The sequence below is a fragment of the Sinohyriopsis cumingii genome, chromosome 18, assembly GCF_028554795.1.
Source record: "Sinohyriopsis cumingii isolate HCF-2022 chromosome 18, ASM2855479v2, whole genome shotgun sequence".
In the NCBI taxonomy this organism is placed as follows: Eukaryota; Metazoa; Mollusca; class Bivalvia; order Unionida; family Unionidae; genus Sinohyriopsis; species Sinohyriopsis cumingii.
In genome coordinates, this window is record NC_142978.1 from 43567373 (window position 1) to 43584850 (window position 17478).

The 17478-nt window shown below is 36.1% G+C and overlaps 1 protein-coding gene across 1 annotated transcript in view; it reads left to right on the top strand.

The window, feature by feature from the left end:
* Positions 1–13479, top strand: part of LOC149776510 (uncharacterized) — a 42164-nt gene extending 28685 nt beyond the window's left edge. Inside the window, exons 5-8 of the mRNA XM_089940950.1 lie at positions 4636–4728; positions 5423–5489; positions 9747–9898; positions 10239–13479. Coding sequence (XP_089797076.1) covers positions 4636–4728; positions 5423–5489; positions 9747–9898; positions 10239–10889 — 963 coding nt within the window. The 3' untranslated portion in view covers positions 10890–13479. The remainder of the gene's footprint in view (positions 1–4635; positions 4729–5422; positions 5490–9746; positions 9899–10238) is intronic.
* Positions 13480–17478: the final 3999 nt, after the last annotated feature.

The window sequence follows — 17478 nt, forward strand, 5'->3', positions numbered from 1 at the left end:
CAGGGTCAACTGTGATGTAAATTGTTGATCATTTGCTGTGTATAATGTAACATTATGCCCGTCAATCTGGCAACTCTCACCAACACGATAGTCTCCTGTGACGGTCATATCTGTGTCACAATCATCATAAAAAGTTTTAAGTGTTGATCATTCCTGGCCTCCAGATCTCAATACGTCTCAGTACTTTATTATTCACCCTCAACAATTTAATAAAATGCTCATGTGGTCGTTTTCGAAAGAGATCAATCGGTATTTTCCTGAGCTCCATTTAATCACCACAAGCTCGAGTTACAACAAGTCTAGCCTCTTTTTTTCAAGCGTCTGGAGCTGCAACCTTCAAACCAGCAGACCGTTTAGCCTGAGTTACAACCTCTTCAAACTCTGTTAGAAAGGTCCAGATATCTTCGCCCCGTTCTTGGTCGTACAGATGAAGCTTTGCCTTTAAGGCAATCAAGGTGAAGAAGTTTCTCTGTTGCGTTGTCTTGATGTATAAATCTTTCTAGGTTAATTTCCTATCACTTTATGTCCAGTCCATGTTCCATTCTTAATATATTTCTTTCTAACCCCAGTTTTAAACTCCTTTTGTTTTCAATATACTTTTCTTTCATTCAAGAATATTCCGGTGACATAAGTGGTTAAAGCGTCCGCCTCGGATGCGGGAGGTCGCGGGTTCAACCCCCGGCCGAGTCATACCAAAATCTTATAAAAATGGTACTAATAGCTACCTCGCGAAGCGCTCATCATTAAAAGGTTAGTGTTAGGACTGGTCGGTCTGGTGTCAGGATAATGTGACTGGGTGGGACATGATATTACATGCCTGTGGCACCATGCCCCAGTGCTGGACATCACAATAAACTGCCACACTGTAAACATCGTAGCGAAATCACTAAGATTGTTAAGGTTATGTTAAAAGTCCACCCATAACATACATATTGAGACACTATATTGCTCGTGCTGTAAATTATGGGCCCTTTTGTGTACACTTGTTACAGTGAGACACACGTTGTACTGAGCAACTCTACCATGTACATTACATTATAACCAGTTGCTGCTAACGGGATCCACATCTTCCATAATTATCAAATATTACTTAAACGTAATGAATAATTCTAAGCAAATCGCTCCAGAATTATTGGAACTCCACTGCTGCCACCAGAATGTTGAATTCGGGTTCAAAGGACATATAAACAGCAAGTAAGGGTCCTACAGCTTCATGTAAAACTAAATCTGAAATCAGGGGCCCCGAGTGGCCGAGTGGTCTAAAGCGATCTCCGTTACGGATCATTGCCATCTCACTTCTGTCTGCGTGGGTTCGATTCTCGGATTCTGCCAATGTGGGTATGTGAGAAAGCTTGCCAGTAGCTTCTCGAGGGTCGGTGGTTCTTTCCGGGGTTTTTCCGGGTTCTTCCTCCACCATTAATACTGGCCGCCATGTATACCCTATCGTGTGCTGAAAAATGGCGTTAAACCCTACAACAACAATAAATCTGAAATCTACACATAAAAAATCAAGTGTTTCTTGCATTACAAAGCACAGCCGCATAACTTCCTACCTTCTAATTATGTCGTTGTGTTAAAGAGGACATTAAGTCTTATTAATTTAACATGTGTACCTAATGGAATGACATATAACCTATTCCAGACTCAATTAGCCCTGATAAGATAAACAAAAGAGCTGTGCCTATCGACATTATTCAGTATTAAGTATCAATAATGTTATAACTCAGTAATGTTATGTGCAACTCAGTAATGTTATATGCAACTCAATAATGTTATGTGCAACTGAATAATGTTACATGCAACTCAGTAATGTTACATGCAACTCAATAATGTTATGTGCAACTCAATAATGTTACATGCAACTCAATAATGTTATGTGCAACTCAATAATGTTACATGCAACTCAGTAATGTTATATGCAACTCAATAATGTTATGTGCAACTCAATAATGTTACATGCAACTCAATAATGTTATATGCAACTCAATAATGTTATGTGCAACTGAATAATGTTACATGCAACTCAGTAATGTTACATGCAACTCAATAATGTTATGTGCAACTCAATAATGTTACATGCAACTCAATAATGTTATGTGCAACTCAATAATGTTACATGCAACTCAGTAATGTTATATGCAACTCAATAATGTTATGTGCAACTCAATAATGTTACATGCAACTCAATAATGTTATGTGCAACTCAATAATGTTACATGCAACTCAATAATGTTATATGCAACTCAATAATGTTATGTGCAACTGTCATCTCTGACGTATAGAGTCTGATGTGTGTCGACAGGGGCATTATGCTGATAATAAACATACATGACTATTGTCACAATAACGCGAAGCTTAACCGTCAGATTTGACTAAAATCTAACATAACAATGTAGGTGCTAAAGTGGTCACAAGTCCTAAGACTATTTCTGATTTCAATCGATTCAGGGGTCATAAATGAGTAAGCTGCGATAGAAATGTGCACATAATCGAAATCATCTCAAAGCCCTCGCAAGATGACATCAAATGTGTCTGACATCCAACAACAAAATGTTAAAGTTAGAGTGCTTGCAACGACTGGAATAAGTTCTGAAGGTCAATGATAGATCCTAACTCTAAGAAATATAGCCACCGTTGCTGTCAACAAAGTCATCTGAGATCATATTAAGATACATCTTGACGGTAACGTTGCTTGAAGTAAAATATTCTGACATAAGATGTGTTATTTTTGCAAAACATTCATATTCCTATGATGACCCTTTCAAGGACACAGGTCATGAACGGTATTTTCACTGATGACCTTGTGCCTAACTCAAATCACGTTCGATGCAAGCAAAGCTTTGTAAAAGATGACTGAAATCTGCTTTTCACTTAAGAGTCTCAAAATGGATTGATTTTCCTCGAAAGGGCACCAAAAGAAAACTACATGTGTCTATTTAATCAAAGTGTGCATAATGCCCAATAATCATTCGTAAGAATAAAATGATGGTCAAATTTCAAGTGACAAGTGACTGTACGTTTGTGGGTGTGTACGTTTTTTTCTTCTTTCTTTTAGCCTAGGGGTGTCTGGAAACCCCTGGAATCCTCTCCCCCACCCTCTATCCGGGCCTGCGCACCTTATAAAGAAATAGTGTTACAACACATTAAGATGAATTCAGACATAATATGGATGGTGGAATGTTCGAAAGCCGTTTTCAGATCCACATTCTAGTGCGAAGAAGACCCAGATGTCACCGAAATACAATTCTCCGAATTACAACTGTCAGCAATACAACCAAAATTGCATGGTCTTCGAGTTTACTTAGTACTTTGTTCGGAAGAAGCATTAAATAGACTGGAAAACTCGAACAACAAATATGGCTGTAACAGTGTTAGAAACCGTGATCACAGATTGGCAGATTGACGAATAGATGAAGAGATGGACGTATTGTCTCTAAGAGACTAACTCTTTGTAACCTTGCCCATGTAGCAAGGTGCATTAAAAATGACAAAATAATCTTATCGCTCGCAACTAATATAGTATCAAATGCCATTAATTTTGGATCGTTTAAATTTTATGATTGCGTAAGACGCTAAAATATCATCTGGACATAATACAAATTAAAGCCGTTTCAAACCTGTTTATTCGATGATTACACTAATGCACGGTCTAGAAAGGAAAAACAATAGAGTTGTAATCACTGTATCTCTTAGTTTGCATTATTCGCTGGTGAGTGGAGAATCATTTACATTCTGAATGATAGGCCAACTGCTTTTCTGTGGATCATGTAGTAAAATAAAAGTGAGGATTTGCTATCCCAATTGCCTCTAAATAATTTGGTGTTGTATTTTATAAAACTTCAAATGCACATCTTTAACAAAATATGCAGCTTCCATTAGTATTAATGAAACAAAATGGCCACAGCAAAAGATAATGATAGATATCCACCCAACGGTCCCAAAAAATACATCAATGTCATCAGGTTATATAAAAAATATAACCTTTAATTTTCACATGTGAAAATATAAAATTTCCCATCATGCCATGTGAAGCTTGATTGTGTGTGCCTATAAAAGATGTAACTGCAACAATAAAAACGAATACTTTGTGAGCTAGAAGAAATAAATATAAACTGCCACACATTTCAGTTATAGAAATTAATCTTTTGAGAAATTTGACCAGACGTCTTTCGCGTACCTCTGAAGTTATTTCCCTTTTCTTCCCTGACAACAACAATCCTTCCTTTTTCCTAAGTCACGTGTATTATTATGATCAGGCTATGGAAGTGAGACAAATTTACGATAAGGGAGTTGCGTTGTTGTGCCGAAGAGTGAGTTTACTCTTCTTGACTTCGATTCTGGAGTAAGTTTAGTTTATAATGAAAAGAAGATTTCTTTTCTGCGTAAATACCGGAAATATTTCATCTTGTGGTACCAAAAGCTACATATTTTAGCTCATGGCTACGCCACTCCTTATAATATCAAGATTTTGGTACCATACGATGTAAGATATCCGGTATTAACGTAAGAAAAAATCCTCTGTATAGTATATTATTATTTTAATGAGAACTATAATTATTATCATTAGTGGTATTATTATTATTACTATTTAGATCATGATGATAGTTATTATTATTATTATTATTATTATTACAGATACATCTCGTCCACTACAACAGTAAATACAGTAATCTTGCCGAGGCAATGCACAAATCTGACGGATTGGCTGTCATAGGTGTATTTCTTCAGGTAAGGTGTCAATAAAACGAACTATTTAAGATGGTTGCAAGAAACATTTTGAGCCAAAATATTAGCCTATTTGATCAAGAAATTTAAATACGTTAGTGATAACAATTTTGTTGAAACTGAGCGGGTTACACCTCATGATTGTTCGAATTTCCTTCACTATTAGCACAAGCCCAAGTTATTTCTCCCACATCAAAGCAAAACCAATCTGGTAGCAAACAACCTAACATACAACACATTTTCTCCATCAAGTTTGATGACTGTTTGCTGACAGTTTGTTCTTTACTGTAGGTTGAATACAAATTGATGTTGGCTCAAAGGTAGCAAGGCGAACTCGCGATCAGAATTGTACGGGTTCGAATCCAGCCATCAGATAGGCTCTGGTCGGCTGCCCTACTGCGCCGTTGGTAAAGGCCCTTTACTGTGCCTCGTCAAAATGGGACCCTCAATTGATATTATGCAAAAAGAGAAATAAATAAGAAAATAAATAAACAAAAATCCTTGCTACTTAAACAAACATAATTTATTCAAACACTCGTGAAAATTTGGAAACAGTATCAGTTATGCTGAAAATCGTGGTGGTTTTGACGCGGTATTTAAATAGACTGTACCGGAAACTGGAGTGGAGGAGAACTCACATGTACCATTTTATGAATAATCAAAATATTATATTTTTACCTGTTCCATTTTGTAATAGGTTGGTCAGACACCCAATAGCGCTCTGGCGGACATTATCGGAAGCTGTGCCCAGGTGGTCAACGGAGGTAAGCACATACTAGATAACGATGTCACTGGTTCAATCTCGTATGAGATATAACATTGTGTAACAAGGCTTCTCTTGCACTTTTTGCATTTATAAATACTTTACCGTTCAAACGTCGCACAGGAAACGCGCTTGAACTAGATGCGGAAATACGTTCAAGTAAATAGAAAGCTTCGGAAATAATTATTACTCTCTCATTGTGATTGATCAATTATAAGTCGTGTATCACTTATTTGTTTAAGGTATTTAGGGTTGTAAGGAATGGTGAATTGGTGCTCTCAAACAATTAGCCTGAAAAATAATCAGACATTGCGAATACATTGGTTTGTTCCTGGGTTGAATGCGCGCTGGCTTTAACTGTTTCAGTGACAGGTTGAGACAGTGACGCTAGTTTAGAACGGTTATTCCGAATTTAGTCTCGGTCGTCTAAGTATGTCCACCCTCAACTACCATGCTTTGTTGTCTGCCCGCATCTTCTTGCGGTGTTTTTTAAGAGGTCTATTGACCCTCCAGGTCTTGCTTTTACATAGAGTGGTGTTAGAAAGAATCTATAGCGCGTGTTTTTTTAATTTTTTTTTTTTTTTTTTTTTTTTTTTTTTTAGGGAGGTGATAATGGGGATTGGTTAGACCATCAAAAGAGAGTAGGCAACATTTTATCAATATCAACGAATGGAAAATAAACAAAAGTTATATGAATTGTATGCAGTTCGTTTTCTGGAATTTTAATACTTGGGCTGGGTTTGGAGGCGAAGCTGTAATGTTTGGTGGGAGACAACTGTTCATGTCTAACTGGAAATAAATCTTGGTTTCCGTTCTTATTTGACAATGTATGATCTACCAACATGACATTGTGGTTATGAAGAATGTCTTTCACTGACTGTATTCATCATTTGTCTGGCCAACAATGATAACGCTCTAGTATTTATTACTTCCCGACACCACATTACACAATTTAACAAATTACCAAAGGCACGGCATACCATGCAAACCAACTAGTACCTTGTGTAGTGTGCCGTGCATTGAATTATAAACAAATACATTCTGCACAGAATGAAAAGTCTGAATTTTAAATACATACAATACATAACCATAAAGTATTTAAGTATGGTAGAACATCTTTATACAAAGAATAGAAACATCGTATAAACTAAATATAGCTGTAAATTTAAAAGATATGACGATAATTAAGACTACAATAATTTTATCGATTTGTATAAACGTGGGATGTGTTTTTAGCGCTGATAACCAATATTGTCGTTTCTAAGCGTATGACTGGCTTCACACTTATACCTACACATCAATATTGAAATTATATTATTTCTAAAACATTAGTTCATTTACTTACCAGAACACTATTTTTAATGGACCAAACAGTAGGTAAACTGAAAGTATATGGTCACCAAATACGAAACTTTCTCAGGCCAATCCAAAATGGAAGGAACCAGGATTGCATATAGATGATTCTCTACATGACTATGGCTTAAGGTTAAATTAAAACACTTATATTAATAACATAAATGTATCATATATGTAACGGGTTAGCAAATTTTTACTAACTAGCAGGTTAGCAAATTTTTACTAACTGAAGAATGTTTACTAGATGAATTTGTAACTAGAAAATAATTTACAATATGTAGTGTACGTTAATAAGTTGGCTGTCGTTAAGATTAGCATTAATTATGACTGCAGTGGTTTGAACATTATAACTTCGATTCATTCGATATGTGCAATATCTATCAAGACAAAATTTCTAACAAAATAACCAAAATAGTATCTTATTCATTGTGACTCAATCATTTGTTATTATCAGTAAAACAGATATGAAGAGACGGGAATTTATCTACTTCCTATAATGGTTGCGCTCTACAGTTTCGCACATTACATAGGGTTTGGTTTTAAAAGAAAGAGAATTTCCCTGAGTTTCCTCACTTGTTATCCTGGTTATTAAAAACGGACCTTGCATATCTTAAGTATTGTTAAAGTTATCTATCTGGTAGTATGTTAACCTTCTCTCGACTGTGCATCTGGCCAATGCAAACAACTACACATCATGTCGGTTATTTTTCTCCCAGAAGTTCTTACTAACGGTAGAGCGCTACCAATATGGCGGTTGGTCGTTATACGACAACCGAAAATGTGACATTTGTGAGAAAAGGTTAACTAGTAACATCAGCAGTTGTATGACATATAGAGACACTGTTTCTTACAATATTCTTTGAGTTCATAATTTAGTTACCTGCTCACACGAAAGAAACGGATCAAGTTTTTATCCCCATACCGTTACATGTTTTTAGGGGTTTACAGTTTACACTACACCGCTTCTAACTAGATAATGCTACCATTGCCACATCATTTGAATATATTCTTTTATCGTATAGTCGGTACAATATACACACAGCTTGTGCAAGTTAATACTTTTGATATGACACCATGTTAGCATATCACTTTATGTGATTCTGATTGGTCCTAATAAGCCCTTTAAATTCTTCAACAGTATTATCTTTATCGATTGGCTGAGATATTGGTAAAAAAATTTCCCTACCACCTTCTTGAATGTTTAATTTTTACTAATACTATCAACATTTTGGCGGTCATATTTCAAATCCAAAAGGTCACGTTTGTCGGAATATCGCTCGCAACAAATAAAACTTAGTATATTGGTCAATATACATCGGGAGGGGTGGGAGTGGGAGGAGGGCCGTATACCTGTAAAACAGAATCCACCCTATAACAAGATTGGTTTAAATGGTAACCTATCGGAATAAAAAAAAACTCACCTCTGTTCACAGAATTATGTGGACATATACCGATCTCCCAACTGACACAACGTTATCCAGCCGCAACCATTTTTATAGGGGCAACATGGCTCAAACGCGCAAATGTTTCTTACTATGTGATGCAATTCGGACTCGAAATAATATTATTATATGTATATGTTTACTAGTACAGTACTATTAAAAATCAAATAATGCAAATATTGTTTCAGATATATTACAGTAAATCTGGATTTTCTGCATCTTTTAATCATCCGTTCACATGAATATCCACCAACTGGAACGCTTACTACTGATACGATGTGTACCTCTCGTCTAACCTAACTCGGGTCAAACCGTGACATGACACTGAATTTCCATTGGACATCATGAATTGCAAAATCTGCTTGTCCGTGTCAAATGTTCTATTTATTTGGAAGGACAATGTGACTTTGAACTATAATTCGTAGAAGAAAAAAAGAAAATATACTTTCAAGTGTTATAAGTTATAGAACTGCTTACTATTAATTCGACTAGTGTATGGGACTATGTTACACGCGTCACAAATGAAATATGAAGCGTTTGAATCAGATTGAACGAAAGTATTTCTTCTTTCTCTCTAAGCTATATCCAGTCATATAAAAAGTACGTGATAAACAGAATCTTAATTTGTAATGATGTAAGATTAAAGGATGCAAAAGGCTCGTTTCATAAATTAGACATTAAATCATTACACATTTGAGATCATCTATAACTCACATGACGTATAAGACGCAGTTTGATTATCTCATTGTATGGCTTCATGATATACATAATGTTACTTTATTCTGCTATGATTCGGTTGCTTTGATTTCAAACGTTATACATGTATAATACATCCGCATTTTTAACCTTATTGCAAGTATTAATACATTTTTTGTGTGAACTAAAATTTATAATATGCATGTCAATTATGGAAAGAATTTATGTATGTTTTGTCAACTTTATCCCTGATCTGTACCGACTGGATGCCATTGTGTTTATAACTCACACTTTACAGCAAGGAATCTGAGATATGTAATCGTTCATTAAGCATCGGAGTTGGATAGGAAAATTCCATTCGCAGGATCAGACTTGTTCACAAGAATCTCGACAAAAGCTCGTGTTTAACGCAGAAATCTGGCACACCAATGCTTGTGAAGGAATATAGCCTCCGTCTGTACGTTCATCAGACATTAGCAAGGCTTTACGTTTTGGTTAGACAATTTTGTATGCATATGCGTCTTGGTAAAATGCAGCATCATATGAGCAAATTAAGGTCAGTTTGACTCATATTTCATGGTCGGATAATGTTTCTTCAGTTATGCCTTCAGTTTAGTTTGTAGAGCAATAAAAGTTACTGAATCATGCAACAGTTTATGTAAACGCGTCTTGGTATGGGAAAGACCATGCCACAAAGAGTGGGTTACTATGACTATACATTATTGCTGCACATTTTAGTTCACTAAGCGTCCGTTCTGTTATAGATACAGAAGCAAATGTGACAATACATTCCTTGGACTTCCTGCGCCACCTCAATCACTTCTTTACATACAGAGGCTCTCTTACAGCCCCGGGATGTGAGGAGTCTGTCCGCTGGATTGTCATGAAGGACCCTGTGCAGATTCCTCTCCGAAGTGTATGTATATAGCAATAATGGTTTTGATCCATTCCACTAATCATATTTCTTTAATCAAATGAATTTAAAACATTTATATTTCTGCAGAATTTAACAATTTCCGAAGACGTGGGCGGAAGTACAAATATTAGAAGAAGAAAAAAAAGGGTGAAAAGGTTGCAAAATTTATCAAACACATATCGTCGTACATTCTAACATCAAACCACCTCTTTGCAAAGCAATTTGCTGGAGATATGCAGTCCTTTTGCAAAATGCATTGATTGTGATACTTTCAGTGATAAACAAAACTACTGACTTTGCAATAGAAATCTTATAATTTATCTTTTATAACTATTTTTAGATGCAGATTCTACATCAGCTTAAGGACCACCAGGGAGCGCAAATATGTGATCATGGCAACATTCGTCCTGTTCAGCACAAGAATGGCCGCATTGTTGAAGCTAACTTTATGCCGGACATGCTTGTAAAACCTACATCTTCATCAAATAAGGTACAAAAGGACGTTACGCCGCTCCCAAGCAATGCCACAACTCCTAAACCAGATACTAAACCAACCCAAGCAGCGACAATTCGCAAAAAGCCAATCAGACAGTCTAAATCAAACCAAATCCAATCAAATCCTGCAAAATCAGAACCAAAGCAGACACATCTGGCAAATAATCAGTCTATAGAGAACACCGCAAAGGCAGAAGCTCTAGTACACAACGCTGAATACGTTGACAACGGAAGACACCAATATGCAGGTGAGGTCTACAGTCAAAATGGTGGAAACGTTGGTGTTTATTTAGAACCTATCGAGGGTCCGGGAGAATTTACAAGTAGAGTTCAAGGCCAGGGGATGAAACCCAACCCCCAAGAAAACACGTACACAGAGCCAGGTGAGGGGCCGGGTGAACTCATTGGGTCTGGACCAAGCTATTCACAAATAACCGGGGGCATCAGTCCTCAGACTCTGGCTGGACTTCATCTTGTGAACGAGTTTCTTGCATAATAATGTGAATGAAACAAAGATTATTTCCCAACAATTGAAACTGGTAAAAAGTGTTAGGAAGACATCCACGTTTTATACAAGAATTTGACACAGCACGAAATAGTCCCAGCATATACAAATCAACAGCATTACAATTATTCGGCTGATTTGAAAGTAAAATAAAGTTTTTATTTTCCTTTTAGATATGGAAGTGAAGAACTCTATGGTGGTAGTCAAAACTTTTTCAAGGGTTTCTGTCTCGAACTTTTACATTTGTATATTAGTTGTAGCATTTCAAATAATTATCGGTATAATATCAGATACGAAGAGTCCAATCATCTTAACCCTTTTATGTTCCGGAATCTCGTTTGAGCATTTCATAATGCATTATATATTTGCTTAATTTGGTTAAAGACAATAACAAGAGCAAAACCAACATTCTTTTGATATATATCTAGTATTAATCTTGAATGCCGTTATTCAAGCGAACATCATTTTTTTTTGTACGTACCGTTGGTTATGTTTTGTTTTAGCTTTATATATTAACAACTGACTGCATTCCACGCCGAACAAAATTCACTGACCATGGTTTCAAATGTGTCCGCGCAAAAAAACCCCACCAAAATGCATCCCATTTTAATCTGGTTTTTTTATCTCTAAGCTCAGAATACTACTACTACTATAGTATCGTCTAACGGTATGTTTTCTCGTATTTGAAGCAGCTTGACTAGATTCACAACCTAAAGATGGGGGAAAAGAAAAAAGCTATTTATTAAACCTATACAGACCTACACGGACAAGAAAATGTACAGCACACTGGCACTGTTATTTTCTTTGGAAGAATGAAACACATACATATTTGATATGCAGAGTTCAGTCTCCAATGCGAAGACAGGTTTGCCGCACTAATAAAAGCTAACGCAAACATCAAGAAGGATAAGATAATATAAACAATCCTCAAATGACCTTTAGCGTAAAGGTCAACGTGGCTTCAAACCTTGGAATTTAGAAAAGAAAGACAGAAAAGTAAACTTGACCAACACCATCAAATGGCCTGAGGAAAAGGATTACGAACCTAGAGCACAAAAATTTGGTAATTAACATAAAAATGAGAAAAAACATCAATTTCAAATTCTTTCTCCAACTTATTTTATAGGGAAAACACCCTGTTTACAATAGCGTGGACAGCGTTCAACAGAAATGAAAACCTTTGGTATTTGGAAATACGAAGGAGCATCTCTAAGACGCTAAACAATTCCATGTGCTGGATCGATGCGGTGAGATTTCCACAAATAAAGCGTCATGCACGATCCGTGCTTTGCAAAATATACATACATATTCATGTGCCTGAGTGCTTACATTTCCCCTTCCCTTAATCAATACCCTCAAATAGTTTGTTCAGATTTTAGCTTGTTGGTGATATGTACTAAGTGTCACAAATGTTGGTATACTGATTTGACAATAACTGCTGTTTTCCCTGTCGACAATTATAACAGATGAACTAATTTATCATGATTAAGAGGAACACTCCACTCCCACAACACTAACATGTACTGTTGGCAGCAGTTTAAGTGGATTCGCATTCTTTAAACAGACATGCACACTCAAATATAAGTGATCTTTGAACACTGTAAAAAATATTCAGAAGCGATATATTTTGAGAATTACATATTCGTTTATGAGCACATTTAAACAGTCGACGAAAATCGCTATAAAAATGAAAGAAAGAAAAATAGAAAATGAATTTTCAACAGATTATATATTTAAAGAAAAGTCAGTGGCGTACCAAAAAAAAAAGAAAGTATTCCCCTTCCCTCCCCACCATAAACCTTAATTATGAGCCCCCTCCCAGTTTGGATGGACATTTCTGGGCCCTTTCCACCTCCTAGTTGTAAAGGATGCTTGGATGGATGCTTCGCCACTGAAACAAAAGCATGTTGTGAGTGAAAATATTGAAGAATCTGAATAGTACAGTAAACCAAAACTCGCATGGCGTAAACTCAAAAGCACATGGCGTAAACCAAAACGCACATAGCGTAAATCAAAACTCACATGGTGTAAACTAAAAAGATAAAGCGTACATAAAAGTGGAAATGTACGTGTCAAACATATAATAAACTTTAAGTGTAGTATTTGACTAATGCAAGCAAATAACGTAGATGTGACCCAAATACAGCATTATTTTCATTGTTGAACAATATTCAAATTTGGGATCCTGTTTATTATTCCTGTTTATTATTGCTCCTGTTGAAACGACTTAATGGTCCTGAATAGTTACAAGAGAATGATAGATGAAAATACAAGTTAACCGCGTTTATTTTTGTTCGTAATTAAGTTCATTCATATAAAACAGAAACATTTATGTATGTTGAAATGGAAACGATTATTGTCCGTATTCTTTTTTATCATGTGTTTGACAGACATTTACAAGTCCTCGTTAAATGGTACACAAAATGCAAGTCCAGTTATTTTCGTTTTTAAATTAGTACAGCCAGATATATGGAAAGCTTTTTGTATGTTGAAATGGAAATAAGTCTTGTCAGTGTTTATTTTTAACGTGTGTTTGACACAAAAATACATGTCCTTGTTACATTATAAATTGTTTCCCTTATTTTTGTCTTTGCTGTTTACTTTGTGTATTTTGAAATATATTTTCAATGGCATCATAATCTGAAAATTTTAAAGAAATCCATGTACATTCCAGTAACTCAATTTTTAGTTTCGTAATCGAATTTTACCTTCTTTATTGGGCTAGATACATTAAAAACAATAAAAACAACACCCTAACCCCAACCTCAAAATCAACAGATTACCAGATATTATGACTGTTTCAATTTTCATGATGGCTGACCGTATTCCTTATAATAATTTATATTAAGTGAAATTTTAGTAGTTAAGAACGGGCTGTGTAAGTGAAACACAGAATAACATTTAGTCAATAAATCTGCACTTAATATCTGGTAACTGACTTGGAACATAATCTAATTTTCCATTGGTCGTCGTCGTAGCTGCAGCTTCTGGGCAAGTTGTCAATCTTCGGTGTCCTGTACTGGAGCAATAACGCCAGTGGTGATCTTTCGAGCTTGTTTGACTATGATATAGACTTTTCCAATGAAGATTTTACAACTGAAAATGTTTCTGGCTTAGAAAATGTTTTAGAAGTCGATACAATGGATCCTTAATCCTAGAATAGCTATGTAAATATCTGGTTTGCGCCGACAATGTCAACTGTACGTACACAAGTACACAAAAAGCAAAGTATACCTTAGACGTGAGCTAAGTGAACAACAGGACGTACTCGCTATGGAAGGAATGATCTAAGCATATGCCTTTCATACTTCAAATATCCAAGATAACATTCACTCGAGTTCAGATTATATTTATCAGCAGAACCATGATGAGCAACCATGTTAACTTCAAACATTCATTTGTAAAATACAGCGGCAGATTGAACCACCATCTTTGCATTGCGTTGAGCGCGATAATTGCTGATTTTCTAGGCTGTTAACGTAATGGTTGGAGATATTTCACTTATTTAAAAAATAATGTGTCCACTCAGCATTTACTAAATGTCGGAAGTGGGTAGACTCAAAAGCTACGAAGCTAACATTTCAACTAGGTTCAACCTTGTTACAGCATCATATTAAAAAGGGCAACACTTTTTCTTTTTCTTATATAATTTTACGAAAGCTTCAAAAGAATAAAGCAATTCTATATTCTTTTATAATGGAATTTCATTCCATTTTCGAAACATGGAAGAACATGGAAAATGTAAGGCTAAACCTTTCCTTTGTACTCCTTTATACCGTAAAGCAGAGATATCTGTAACAGTGTTATATACATGTAGGAGCAGAAACTCCTTAATAGTCCTGTCCAATCTTCCAAAACGCTCAGCACTACCCCTATTCCTGCAAACAGAGAGCCAGATGTATATAAATTTAAATTCAATTGTAGGATCGTTACAGTATGTCTGAAAACACCAGACCATTTTGATCACACGATATGTTGCACCACATTCTCCAAAAAAATATGTTCTTATAAAGATGGTATTAGCCGAAGCCATCAGAGAATCCGATCCGTCCTATCGTATCAAAGATGAAGAATATAAAAACCCCTGTCGAGTCATACCAACGACTTATAAAAAATGGTGCTAACAACTGCCTCGCTAGGCGCACAGCGTTGAGAGGTCAGTGTTGGGACTGGTCGGCCTGGTGTCAGGACAATGTGGCTGGGTGGGGCATGATGTTACATGTCTGCGGCATGATGCCCCAGTGATATACCTCACTATAAACTGCCACACTGCAGACATCTTAGCGATATGACTGAAACATTGTTAAAGCTAGGTTAAAATTCCAAATCATACACATACTTTCTCTCTCTCTCTCTCTCTCTCTCATACACACGCACAGTTTTTCTGTCTCAGTCTCTCTCACACACTCACACACACACACACACACATATTTTCGATGCATTTGTAGCTACTAGTTGCACAACGTTGTGTGTTCTTACGGTGAATCAAGGTGGCATAGAGGTTAATGGCGTTTGCCTTTACCGATCATTCACATCGCTCTTCTCTCCGCACGAGTTCAAATATTGGTTGACTAACGTACCTATGGGAAAAAAACTAACCAGTAATGTCCGTGGGTCGTTGATTTTTTCCAGATTCTTCCTCCGCCGAATTTACCGGCCGCCATTTATAGCATAGCTTAAAATTACGTTAAACCCTTTTAGATAAATGAAGCTGGGTTGGGTTTGGGTACAGCGAGGACACTGAATGCAATACATGAAGCTGGGTTGGGTTTGGGTATAGCGAATGAGATAGTTATTTATCTGACACCATATTAATGCGTATTAAGTTGAATAATGGATTATCAGAATGATGCGAGCGTAGACTTGAACGCAGGATACAAGTAAATGATATCGTTTCTAAATGGAACTAGTTAGAACATGTAATTTGAACGAGTAACGTAAAACTTATAGACAAATATTATTGATATATGGATTTATCACCATGGATTATCAGTGTACAGAATTTATGCCCACATATGAATAATGTATATTCTATCAGCAACATTGATCAATGTATAGGATATATACAACAAACAAGGAATTGTTCATCCGCACATAAGATATATTAGTAATTGATTTGCACCTCGTATTAAATTATCTTGGTTAAAAAATAGAACCTCTATATTTCTTGGAGTCCAATCCACATTGATTTACGCTTCCGTAGCTCTGGTCGAATGGTTAAGGAGCAGTCAGGCATGACCGGCTCCATCTAGTTTGCGAAAGGATTAATAGATAGCGTCCTTATTCCCTGCAGACCCTTTGGTCCCGAAGTTTTGGTCATTTACTGCTTGCAAATCAATACCGTCCTCCAACCCCACAGATTTCTATGATTGTCAATGAAACAGATAAAATTTAAATGACAAGCCGTGTAATTGACGAGATATGGTTAAGTATGAAATCAATGATAAACAAGACATATGGGCGGCCAGAAATTGTTTTTGTACGCATTATATTATTTTATCGGACAAACTTGTGTGTACATTAGTACTTTCAAGACTGGACTATTGTAACTCAGTTATGTCTGGTTCATCTCAATATCTGCTCCAGAAACTTCAAAAAGTTCAAAACACAGCTGCTCGGATCATAGTTATTTTACCACGATCAGAGCACTCCTCCCCGCTGCTCTGTACCCTACACTGGCTATCCATTCGATCCAGAATCAAACACAAAATTTGTTCTCTGTGCTACGTTTCACTGTCAGACTCTAGACCAACATACCTATCCGACCTCACCCATGTGTATACACCAGCAAGATACTTACGCTCCTCTTCTGACAATCGTATACTCATTATTCCTACTATGAAAACAAAGTCATATGGACAGCGTTCTTTTGCATACCAGGGCCCAGCAACGTGGAATGAATTGCCCACTGAACTTAGACATAAAGACACAGTCATTCCATTCAAGAGTGCTCTCAAAACTCACTTATTTCGAATGCAAGAACAAACTTAAAGACCTAATAATGTTTCCTACCTTAAATATTCTCAGCATGTTTTTTATGTTTTCTAATTTCATGGTGTTTGTTTTTGTAATCATATCATTATATGGTTTTTTTTTATGTTATAGGCGTTGTCAAATGTTGTAAAGCGCTTAGAACTTCTAAAGATTAGGCGCTATACAAAGTCCTCATTATTATTATTATTTTAAGATTCATTCTTAAAATAACAACGTTCGTACACTAATCTGTGTTCAACCAGAATAATCTCACTGGATGACAAGAACAAAAACATTATACATTATTTAATACACCCAACAAATAATTTATTCAACTAATCAGATCATCTATACAACATAACTAACTTGAAACAGACTACAATCTTTCTGAAATCGTGACCTTATATGACATAAGTCTGATGTCGCATTTAGAATAAATTCCCAAACATCAAGATATAAAAACTATTCTCTCACGTAAGAAAAGAACAAAATTTTAAATCCACATACCTCCACAGCCGAATATTGCTTCCTTAAATTGGACAGCTTCCTGTCAAAAGTCGTTATGTTGCAGTAATACAGCGGGAATTTACTCTGTTAGTACCATGGT